Genomic DNA, 12,068 nt, shown 5'->3' with positions numbered 1-12,068 from the left:
TCTCCCTTCCTCTCTGAAATCAGTAAAAATATATTTTAAAAAAGAAATGAAATAAAAAATAGCTATATAATTCCTATAAAAATAAAAAATCCATTACATATAAACAACTATATCTCTGGGAGGTCAGTTTTATGTGTCAACTTGGGTAGGGTACAGTGCGTTGCTTTCTTCTGCACATGTGATTAAAACTCACAATCAGTTGACTTTCAGGCTGGTTATCCTACATAATCTGAACGAGCCTGACTCAATCAGTGAAAGGGCCTTCCGAGCAAAGCTGAGGTTTCCTTGATGAAGAAGGAATGCTGCCGGCGATTTACAGCTTGCTTTCTTCCTGCGTCACAGGGCCAGCCGGCCCTTCCTCACAGCCTGCCCGACAGATGTGGGGCTTGCCCAGCTGGCGCCCACCGTCACGTAAGCTATGCAATTCCCCGCGCTATCGCTCTGATTATACATCCAGAGAAATCCCCGGATAGGGTGCATTTGTGAACAAACACAAGTTCCGTGAAAAACAAGTTAAACTTTTTCGTTCTTAGAAATTGAAAACATGATTATAAAAACTAAATAAATAAGAGGTGGGTAGCAGAATGAACAGAGCTAAAAGTAAATTTATTTTGTTGGAAGAGTTAGCAAAATGATTCTCCTGGCATGTAATGCAAAAAGGAGTTTAAACATACAAGTAAGGTTACTATACATGCAGGATAGTTCAAAGAGGTCCAATATCTGTTCACTTAGGGGTGCCAGTAGGAGAATGGCACATAGACTAATTTCTACTTATAGATAAGAGAACTACTAAATAAATATTAGGAAACTGAACTCATCATGCATTAAAAATACTACATAATAACCCCTTGGTATCAGTCCCAGAAATAAAATAGTTAATTATAAATGCATTTATTAATGTAATTCAATACATTAATATTAAATGTAAATAGTTACACTATCAATTCATTGGGTAGAGAAATATCATTTCCTAAAATTAAATGCCTATTCCTGATCAAAAGTTTTAGCAGTCTAGAGATAAAATGAAAGTTCTTTAACTTGACAATAAAAATCCAACAAGTATTCATAGTAAATGTCACTCTTATAAATTAAATATTAGAAGCATTTCATTTAAAACCAAGAACTAGCCCAGCCGGTGTGGCTCAGTGGTTGAGCATCGACCTATGAACCAGGAGGTCACGGTTCAATTACCAGTCAGGGCCCATACCTGGGTTGTGGGCTCGATCCCCAGTGTGGGGTATGCAGGAGGCAGCCGATCAATGATTCTCTCTCACCATTGATGTTTCTCTCTCCCTCCCTTCCTCTCTGAAATCAATAAAAATGTATTTAAAAAAATAAAATCACACGCAAAAAAAAGACAAAAACTTACAATGGATACGATGATAATGATGATGGTAAGCTTGAGATTCTTCATACACATGGCTCGGGCAAGATTTCTGCTGGTTGTTCTGAAGGTAACAGACTAGAAAAAAACATGAATTGTTTGAACCCCGGCACTGACTATATGGTTGATTTGCAGCAATACCTCCAAATATTTACTTTCATTCATTGTTTTGTCCCAGTGTTCTTTACCCCTTCCCTCTCTTCCCCGGTAGAGACGGTCACTCATAATCATTAGTTCCCCAAAGCAGGACTCTGCCAGGTCTATGGTAAGCAGTATGAGCCCTCTTCACACCCCAGCAATGGGTTTAAAGTGAGCCATTACAGAACCCTGGGGTTTTTTATTCCTATATGGCGCCACCCTTCCTCCAATTACCACGTGCTTTGATGAAAAAACTGTTATCCTTCTAAGACCTACTGTTAACCAATGTTCCTGTAAAATAGCAATCAAAATATTTAAATAGCTCTTACTATGTACCAGACATTGTTAGGCATTTTGCATACATTGCCTTATTTAAGCCTCAAAACATTATGAAGTAGGTACATCTCCATTTTACAGATAATGACCGAGGCATAGTTAAGTAACTTTCCTAAGGTCACACAACCAGGAAGAGGCAGAGATGGGATTCAATCCTAGGGACTCTAGACCTTGTGCTATTAACTACTGCGATCCCACGGCTGGTGAGCATGAACATGAGCGCTCACTGATCTGTTTCAAGGTGTAAACCTCCACTCTGCAGTTACATTTGTAATCACGCAGACGCAAGTTGTAACTGATCTCTGCCCACTTGGTATTCACCATATACCTATCATCTCCCTCTCAACCTTCATCCACTAACCAGATGGAGAACGCCAACACACATGTCACTGTAGCATAAGTAGGTCACGGGGACACACTGACTACTTTAAGGCTCAGTGGCCCTTCCCAATCCCTGCCTCTTGCTTGATATAAGGAAAGCTCAGGATGTCACAGCAGCCCAATCAGTGTGGCTCAGTGGGTGAGTGTCGACCTATGAACCAGGAGGTCACGGTTTGATTCCCGGTCAGGGCACATGCCTGGGTTGCGGGCTCGAACCCAGTGTGGGGCGTGCAGGAGGCAGCTGATCGATGATGTTTCTCTCTCATCAATGTGTCTATTTCTCTATCCCTCTCCCTCTCTCTCTAAAAAAATCAATAAAATATATTGATTAAAAAAATAAAGATGTCACAGTAAGCAAGAAAGTGACTGCATCTGTCCAGATTTCAGGATTCGTACTGGGTCATAAGTGGCCTGAAAATTTCTTTTTTCACGTTTTATAAAACCTACAGAGAACAGATTGGTATGTGCAGTTGAGGTGCTAACTGATGTAGGCATCAATCCAAAGCTTGAAAAATTGTTTCTGTAAACTGAGGAGGTTTTCCAAACCGAAGCTTCCTTAGTGGCTATTAATGGTTGTGGCTCTTTTTCTATGCCTCATTGTTATCCTCATAATCATAATGTAATCACATAAATAGGTCAGAACAAAACACACTACAGTATGGAATTTAAGACATTTCCCCTTTAAGTTAGCCATCAACCACTTGCTGTACTTTACTTCCTGAAAAATACGATCATATCCTGTACTTACCGAATCCACGAGATTTTCTGTTTTATCTATCAATAGTTCCAATCTTTCTCCTCGCTGAGCTACCAGGTCTGAAAATGTTGGAAAAACGGAAAATAACATGTTTATATTAAAGATGTGCTATTTTTAATCTTTGCTTTAAGCCCAATCTGACTCTAATTATGGTTGGTCTGCTGGAGAACTCACATATACTAGAGAAGCACTTCTATGTTTAATTAATAAAATATATTAGTAAAGCTTATCAACTGAAGTGGGGGCTGGCAGGTTTGTTTTTTTTTTTATCTGTAAAGGGGCCAGATACTGAATATTTTAGGCTTTGTGGGCCAAACAGTCTTGGTCGCAATCACTCAACTCTGTCAGACAGACAATATGTAAACAAATGGGCATGACTCTGTTCCAAGGAAACATTATGTGGAAAAATAGGCCAGATATGATCCATGGGATGTAGTTTCCAAACCCCTAAATTAAGAGTATAATCTGAGAGTGAAAAAAGACACTGTTAAAGTGAGTGTTGGACACCGCGAGAATTGTGGTTTGAGGAGCTCCACAGACCCTCTCTCCAACAAACGTCTGTATCTGGCAAAAATTATACAACAGCCCAGCTCAGTGGTTGAGCGTCAACCTATGAACCAGGAGGTCATGGTTCGATTCCCAGTCAGGGCACATGCTGGGGTTGCAGACTCGATCCCCAGTGGGGGGTGTGCAGGAGGCAGCTAATCCATGATTCCGTCACCATGGATGTTTCTCTCTCCCTCTTTCCCTTCCTCTCTGCAATCAATAAAAATATATTTAAAAACAAACAAACAACAACAACCATTTTAAGTCTCCGAGCCCTGGCCGGTGTGGCTCAGTTGGCTGGGCATCGTCTCAAGCACCAAAAGGTCGTTGGTTCGATTCCCATCAGGGCACATGCCCAAGTTGCAGGTCCTTGGTTGGTCAGAGTGCATACCAGAGGCAACTGATCGATGTTTCTCCCCCACATTGATGTTTCTCTCTCTTTATCCCTCTCCCTTCCTCTCTAAAACAAATAAAATATATTTAAAGTCTTTGAAAACTGTGACTGTCCTAAGGACATAACCAAATGAAGAAACATTTAGACAAGAAAAATCAACTAATTCTCAGTAAGAACAGTGAGAGTCTATGGCATTTAAGCTATTACCTGCTCCATACGTCACTCAGCTCAGGGAGATGGAGGCTCTACTTCTGGCAAGTAAAGCCTGGGGATTGTCTTTCTCCTCAGGCCCCAGGCAAAGACTATACTCTCTCCCCAGGAGGGGGTAGTAGGGGTAAGTCATCACCCTTTCTCCTCCCACCCTGCCCCATCTAAGGCTTACCGATGCAGAAGCTCTACTCTGGCAAGGCATGATGGAGAGGTCTAGGGGTCCAGTCCTCTACCTAGCCCCACCACACAGGGCAGAAGCTCTACCTCAGGTGGCAGGCCAAGAATACTGGACCTTGAGTGTCCCTGCCCCGACTCACTCCCATGCTGGGAGAGGCAAGCCAAGAAGACCAGGGTTACCCAGGACTCCATAGATAGAGCAAGTGTGTCCCTCCCAGAGAAGCAGTCACTGTCCTTCCCATTGATTTCAAAAAGGAAGGGAAAGGGAGAGAGAGATAGAAACATCAGTGATGAGAGAGAATCATGACCGGCTGCCTCCTGCATGCCCCCCACTGGGGATCGAGCCCGCAACCGGGCATGTGCCCTTGACCAGAATCGAACCCGGGACCCTTCAGTCCGCAGGCCGACACTCTATCCACTGAGCCAGACCGGCTAGGGCAAGAGCACAGGTTTTATTTGGAGCAGAGTGTGGGGAAGTGCAAGCCTAAGAGTGCTGTCAAAAACAATAGACATTTTAGGCTGGCCGGTGTGGCTCAGTGGTTGAGCATGGACCCATGAACCAGGTCATTGATTCCCAGTCAGGGCACATGCCCGGGTTGCAGGCTAGATCCCCAGTAGGGGGTGTGCAAGGAGGCAGCCGACTGATAATGATTTTCTCTCATCATGGATGTTTCTATCTCTCTGTCCCTTTCCCTTCCTTTATAAAATCAATAAAGACATATTAAAAAAAAAACAATAGAGATTTTGGAGGTAAGCAAGTACGATGTTGGTGGTAGCATCATGAGAATCACAAGATAAACCACAGGCCAGGAGAAGTTTAACAGAGAGCTAAGAAAGAGACAGCTAAGAAGAACCATCTGAGGTAAGAAAAAAATATCTAAGACAGCCCACAGAGACAAGGGAGCCCAAATCTAATTAGCTCAGACTGGAGACATTTAAGTCTAGGGAACTATTGGGAAAAAATAGAGCAATTAGCCTGCGCTTCGTGAAGGTTAACAGCAGAGTGAGACACCAACAAAAGCAGACTAGCTAGAAGCATAACAGGAAGCCCGGCCAGTGTTGCTCAGTGGTTGACCGTCGACCTATGAACCAGAAGGTCATGTTTCGATTCCTGGTCGGGGCACATGCCCAGGTTGCAGGCTCGATCCCTAGTGCAGGGCGTGCAGGAGGCAGCTGATCCATGATTCTCTCTCATCATTGATGTTTCTATCTCTCCTTCCCCCTTCCTCTCTGAAATCAATAAAAGTATATTGAAAAAAAGAGGCATGCCAGGGAGATTAAGAAAAGAGACAATCAAAACGAGCCATGTCACTTCAGGGTGACTGTGTGTATGCCCAAGGTTGTTCCCTCGGAGAAGTGACATTAGAGGCTGAACACCATGGGAAAAACAAGACTTCAAACAGTAAAGCCCAGCACAATCGCTACACAAATAAACGAGCAAACCACAAACTCCGGGGTTTGGAAATCAGTATCCAGAGTTGCTGCAATATGTTATCTAAAGTGTCCAGTTTTCAACAAAAAATTGAGATAAGAAAACAAACAGGAAAGTGTGAGCCACAGACAGGAAAGAGAGCAGAGATTAGAAATGTACATTGGGGGGCTTAGCTGTGGGATTTAGGAATGGAATGAAATCAGAAATCAACAACAGAAGGAAAACATATGGGATGAGGTCAAAGCGGTGCACAGAAGGGAATTTATAGCAGGGAATATATAAGGAAATTAAACACCCACATTAAAGCGAAGATGTTATAGACTGACTTGTGCCCCTCCCTCCACTAAATTCCTATATTGAAGCCTTGAAACCCTAACCACCACTATGATGGTATTTGGACATGGACCTTTGGGAGGTCATTAGGTTTAGATGAGAACGTGAGGTCTGTCTCTCTCTTTCTTCCTCTCCCTGCCTCCCCCCGCCCCCATTCAAGGACACCGTGACAAGGCAGCAATCTATAACCAGGAAGAGAGTTCTCAGCAGAGGGAAGGAAATAATACAGATCAGGGCAGACAAAATTAAATACAGAACAGAAAAACAATAGAGAAAACTAATTGAAACCAAAAGATTTTTTTTTTTTTAAAAAATCAGCAACATTGATAAATCTGCAAAAACTAACCAAAGAGAAAAGATTACTAAAAGAATCACTATCGGCTTCACAGAAATTAGAGGGATCCTAAGAGAATACTATGAACAAGAGTATGTCAACACATTTGATACCTTAGATGAAATAGATAAATTCCTAGAAAGACACAAACCACCAAAACAGACTTGAGAGGAAATAGATCTGAATCTGACCTACAACAAATTTAATACAGAACAGAGGTTGAATAAGTAATTTTTAAATTTTGCAACAGGAAGAGCCCAAGCCCAGATGGCTTCAAAGGTGAATTCTACCAAACACTGCAAGAAGAATACCGAATTTTCACAAACTCCTCCCAAAATAGAAGAGGAGGGAACACTTCTCAATTCATCCTAAGAGGCCAGTAATAGTCTGGTATCAAAACCAGACAAGGACATCAGAAGAAAACAACAGATCAGTATCTCTTATGAACACAGACTTTAAAAAAATCTCCAATAAAATACCAGCACATGAACCCAGCAATATATAAAAAGGCTTGTAGACCATGATACAGTGTCATTTATTTAAGAAATGCAAGGTTGATTTACTATCCCAAATCAATGACTGCAATATACTGTATTCATAGAATAAAGGACAAAAACTGTATGATCATTTTAGTAGAGGCAAAGACGCACTTGACAAAATCCAACACCTTATCATTACAAATCACTCAACAAGCAGGAAATAGAAGGGGACTTGCTAAATCGGATAAAGGGCACCTAGTAGAGAACCACAGTTAACATCATACTTAATTGTGAAAGACTCCCTAAGATCAGGAGTAGACAAGGATGTCTACTCTTGCCACTTTTTAAAAAAATAATTATATTGATTTCAGAGAGGAATGGAGAGGGAAAGATAGAAACATCAATGATGAGAGAGAATCATTAATCAGCTGCCTCCTGCACACCCCCTACTGGGGATCAAGCCCACAACCCAGGCATGTGCCCTGACCGGGAATTGAACCGTGACCTCCTGGTTCACAGGTTGATGCTCAACCACTGAGCCACACCAGCCAGGCAACTCTCGCCACTTTTATTCGACATTGTACTGGAGGTTCTAGAGTGGGCAACTGGATAGGAGAAAGAAAATGAAAGGCATCCAGGTTATAAAGGAAGAATTAAACCTATCTTGATTTTCAGAATGTATGATCCTATATACACACAATCATAAGTAATCCACTAAATGCAATAAAATGAGTTCTACAAAGCTGCATGATAGGAGATCAACATATAAAAACCATAAGCAATGAACAATCCAGAAATGGAGGAGAAAAATTCCATTTACAATAGCATAAAAAAATACTTGAAAACAAGGCAAGAAGAATGTTAGAAGATACTATTAAAGAGAAATTATTCTGACACTTTGTCAAATGGTAAGGAAGACTTTATTCAAGACTCTAGCAGTAGGGGGTCAAGACTATCACAAAAGGGAAAAGAGTGAGCTCAACTCTGAATAGAAGCAGGACCAGTGGGCAATGGCAGCATTATGGGAGCCCTGTGATGGAATGGCACCTTGTCCGGGGGGGTTCCCGCCTTGCACCCTGAACTGCCAGGATAGGTCCCAGGCACATGCAACCCTGACCTGGAATAAGTGGGTTGGAAAATAATTGTACTTGTTTTTATTCATCTTTCTTAAATGTATGTGTAGCTCATGTTTATTTCAATGCTTGATATTCGAAGTGTTTGGGGTCTTTATTTAGAAGTTTGGTGATGTTTTTGTGACCAAAATATGCTGTAGGAACTTACCTCTTGTTTATATCAATTAGCTTAAGGTAAAACTGGTTTCACTATACATTGTTTCTCTTAAAGTCACAGTTTCTGAGAACCTACTGACAACATTAAGTGAGGACTTACTGTATGCCACTCAAAAAAAAAATTAACTTGAAATGGACTAAAGACTTAACATTGGTCTTTGCAATATTTTTTAGAATACGACACCAAAACATAAGCAACCAAAGCAAAAGTCAACAAGTGGGACTACAGCAAACTAAAAAGCTTCTGCACAGCAAAAAAAAACCCCCAACAAAATGAAAAGACGACTTACAGAATGGGAAAAACATATTTACAAAGCATATATCGGACAAGGGGTGTCCCAAAAATGTATACACACATTTTGAATAATTATAAAGGCAGCGTTTATTAAAACGCATTTCATTTTCAAAGTGGAGCTATCAGCTGTTACAGTGTGTATACATTTTTTGGGACACCCTGTATATAAATAATTCCTATAACTCAGTAACAAAAAACCAAACAAGCTGATTAAAAATGGACAGAGGAACTGAACAGATATTTTTCCAAAGACATACAAATGGCCAACAGGTACATGAAAAGACACTCAACATCACTAATCATCAGGAACAAGCGAATCAAAACCACAGGGCGGGGCGGGGAGGCCACAGGTGGAGCCAGTCTGCTGTGTGGCCGCAGGCCGCCACGGGCTATCGGCAGATTGATCAGCTGGAATGTGTTCAGTGCAGGCGCTGTGCCACCAGCCACGTCAGCCCCTCCTGGTCTCCCTCACGGCTAATCCCCAAGGCTCTGGGCCTCTGCTCTCCAGATCTCACTCCACCCTGCAGCTCAAGGACAGGCAATGAAATCTGCAGATGCAAAGCAATGTCAATAAAACCACCCTCGAGCCTGCAAAAAAGAAAAGAAAGAAAACGCACATCTTTTGGAATGGCTATCACCGAGAAGACAAGAGATACAAGCAAATGGAGAAAAAGGGAACCCTTTTGCTCTGTTGGGGGAAATGTAAATTGGTTCAGCCAGGTTTCTCAAACGATTAAAAATACCACCACCATGTGATCTAGCAATCCCACTTTGGGGTATACATTCAAAGGAAATAAAAATAGGATTTTGAAGAGTTATCTGCACTCCCATGTTTACTGCAGCACTAATTCACAATAGCAAAGACATGAAAAACAACCGAAGTGTCCATTAATGGATGAATGATGGATGAATGGATAAAGAATATTTCACACACATACACACACACACACACACACACACACACACACACACACACGAATATTATTGAACCAAGGGAGATAAGGAAATCCTGCCATTTGCAATAACATGGGTGGATCTCGGGGCACTATGCTTAGTGAAATAAGCCAGCCTGAGAAAGACAAATATTGTATATTATTTATATATGGAATCTAAAAATGCCAAACTCGTAGAAACAGAGAGGAGAATGATGGTTACCAAGGGATGCGGGTTGGAGAAATTGGGGAGATGTTGTTAAGGGTACAAACTTGCAACGAGAAGGTGAATATGTTCTGGAGATCTAATGCACAGCCCACTCATTATAATCAACAACACTGTATTATAGACTTCAAAATTGCTAAGAGACTAGATAGTAGGTGTTTCTCACCACAGAAAGTAATTTATGTGATAGAGATTAGCTACAGCTAAGGTGGTAATCACTGCAATATATAAATGTATCAAATCAACATGTTGTACCCCTTAAACTCACAGGATTTTGTATGTAAATTATATCTCAATAATGAAAAAAGAGGAGCAGAGTGAGGGGATGGTCAGTGCATGGAAAATTACTAGGAAGTGAAACCAAGGGAAGGGAATCTTGCTAAACTGGCCTAAAGCATCTCTGTAAAGGGCAGGCCAAAGATTTACACATCAAAGGTAGGGGATGAAGAACTTTGGTCAGCTATCAAGGGTGATCAGATATCAAGGGTAGGGGATTGACTTAACAGGATTCTTTGCTAAAACGGGCTTAGGCAGGCCAAGGACAGGGCCCAAGGATGAAGCCTGGTCAAACAGAAGGCTCAGAGGAGCCTGTGTAACCTTTGGTCAAGCATAGTCTTTGTCACGTAAGACTTGTACACTGCAAACTACAGAACATCTTAAAAAAAAAAAAAACTTCAAGAAGACCTAAATAAATGAAAAGGCATCTCATGTTCATGGATCAGAAGTTTAATATCCTGAAGCTGGCAATATTACCCAAATTGACCTATAGATTCAACACGAGCCCTATCAAAATCCCAGCTATTTTGGTTTCAGAAACTGACAAGCCTACCTTAAAATTCTCATGGAAATGATACTCAGGATAGCCAAAGCGATCTTCAAAAAGAACAAAGTTGGAAGACTCATACTTCCTGATTTTAAAACTTACTACAAATCTACAATAATCATGACAGTGTGGTACTGGCCTAAGGATAGACACATAGTATTGGCACAGAACCAAGAGTCCAGAAAAACCATACATTTTGGCAAGGATATGAAGAAACTGGAATCTGCATGCACTGCTACGGGGAATGGACAATGGGGCAGCTACTTTAGGCAGGTCTGGCCTTACTCAATGGATGGAGGTAGGCAAAGGCAAAGGGGGGGAATGGGGGACATCTATAATAGTATCAACTATAAAAAAATTTTTAAGAATTAAATAAAAGAAAAAAATGTTAAACATGGAGGTCCCATGAAACCTAGTAATTCTACTCCTAGGTATATACCAAGAGAAATGAAAATATATGCTCAAACAAAAACTTGTATACTAATGTTCATAGAAGCACTATTCACAACCAAAAAGCAGAAACCACCCAAATGTCCATCAACTAATAGATAAATAAAATGTATCAATACAATGGAATATTCAGCCATAACAAGGAATGAAGTACTGATGCATGTTAACCTCAAAATCATCATGGTAAGTGAAAAAAGCCAAGATACAAAAGACCACATGTTACATGATTCCATTTATATGAAATGTCCAGAAAAGGCAAATCTATATAGACCAGCGGTTCTCAACCTGTGGGTCGCGACCCCTTTGGGGGTCGAACAACCCTTTCACAGTCGCCTAAGACCATCGGAAAACACATATATAATTACATATTGTTTTTGTGATTAATCACTATGCTTTAATTATGTTCAATTTGTAACAATGAAAATACATCCTGCATATCAGATATTTACATTACGATTCATAACAGTAGCAAAATTACAGTTATGAAGTAGCAACGAAAATAATTTTATGGTTGGGGGTCACCACAACATGAGGAACTGTATTAAAGGGTCGCGGCATTAGGAAGGTTGAGAACCACTGATATAGACAGACAGGAGGTTAACTGCTGCTTAGGTCTGGAGTTTGAGGGGACTGTAAGGGGGTATAGGATTTCTTTTGGGGGTGGGTGATGAAAATGTTCTAAAATTGATTGTGGTAATGGTTGCACAACTCTGATTATAGTAAAAACCATTGGACTGAATACTTTAAATGGGTGAATCGTACGGTATATGAATTGTATCTCAATGGAGCTGTTAAAAAATCAAAGGAAAATGTTTAGAAATGGTTTTGCTACATTTTTAATTTGTTGTTTCTGTTATTCTAAAAATAAACATTTAAAAGGATTTGATTAAAAAGCTTCATTTTCTAGAAACATGCATCTGTAATCTACACTAATAAAAGAGAAACATGGTAATTAGCGTACGACCGCTACCCTTCCCATTGGCTAATCAGCATATCCTTATGCAAATTAACTGTCAGCCAAGATGGCGGCTGGCAGCCATGCACTGAAGCGAGCAGGGAGGCTTGCTTGTTCCAGTGACGGTGAACTCCAGCTGCAACTCTAAGCAACTATGTACTATGTTGCAAATAAGAAGCTAAACAAAACCCCAGAAA

General features: G+C 40.8%; 1 protein-coding gene across 2 annotated transcripts in view; it reads right to left on the bottom strand.

Annotated features, from left to right (window-relative positions):
* Positions 1-12,068, bottom strand: part of VAMP7 (vesicle-associated membrane protein 7) — a 37,857-nt gene that overhangs the window by 3,496 nt on the left and 22,293 nt on the right. Inside the window, exons 6-7 of one of the 2 annotated variants that reach the window (XM_005885027.2) lie at positions 2,988-3,055; positions 1,370-1,462 (exon numbers count right to left, since the gene is read on the bottom strand). In XM_005885027.2, the coding sequence (XP_005885089.1) occupies positions 1,370-1,462; positions 2,988-3,055 (161 nt within the window). The remainder of the gene's footprint in view (positions 1-1,369; positions 1,463-2,987; positions 3,056-12,068) is intronic. The other variant, XM_014532376.1, reaches the window with a different exon arrangement.

This window comes from Myotis brandtii, unplaced genomic scaffold, assembly GCF_000412655.1.
Source record: "Myotis brandtii unplaced genomic scaffold, ASM41265v1 scaffold889, whole genome shotgun sequence".
Classification (NCBI taxonomy): Eukaryota; Metazoa; Chordata; class Mammalia; order Chiroptera; family Vespertilionidae; genus Myotis; species Myotis brandtii.
The sequence above is the reverse complement of the archived record's forward strand: the minus strand, read 5'-3'. Positions and strand labels throughout refer to the sequence as shown.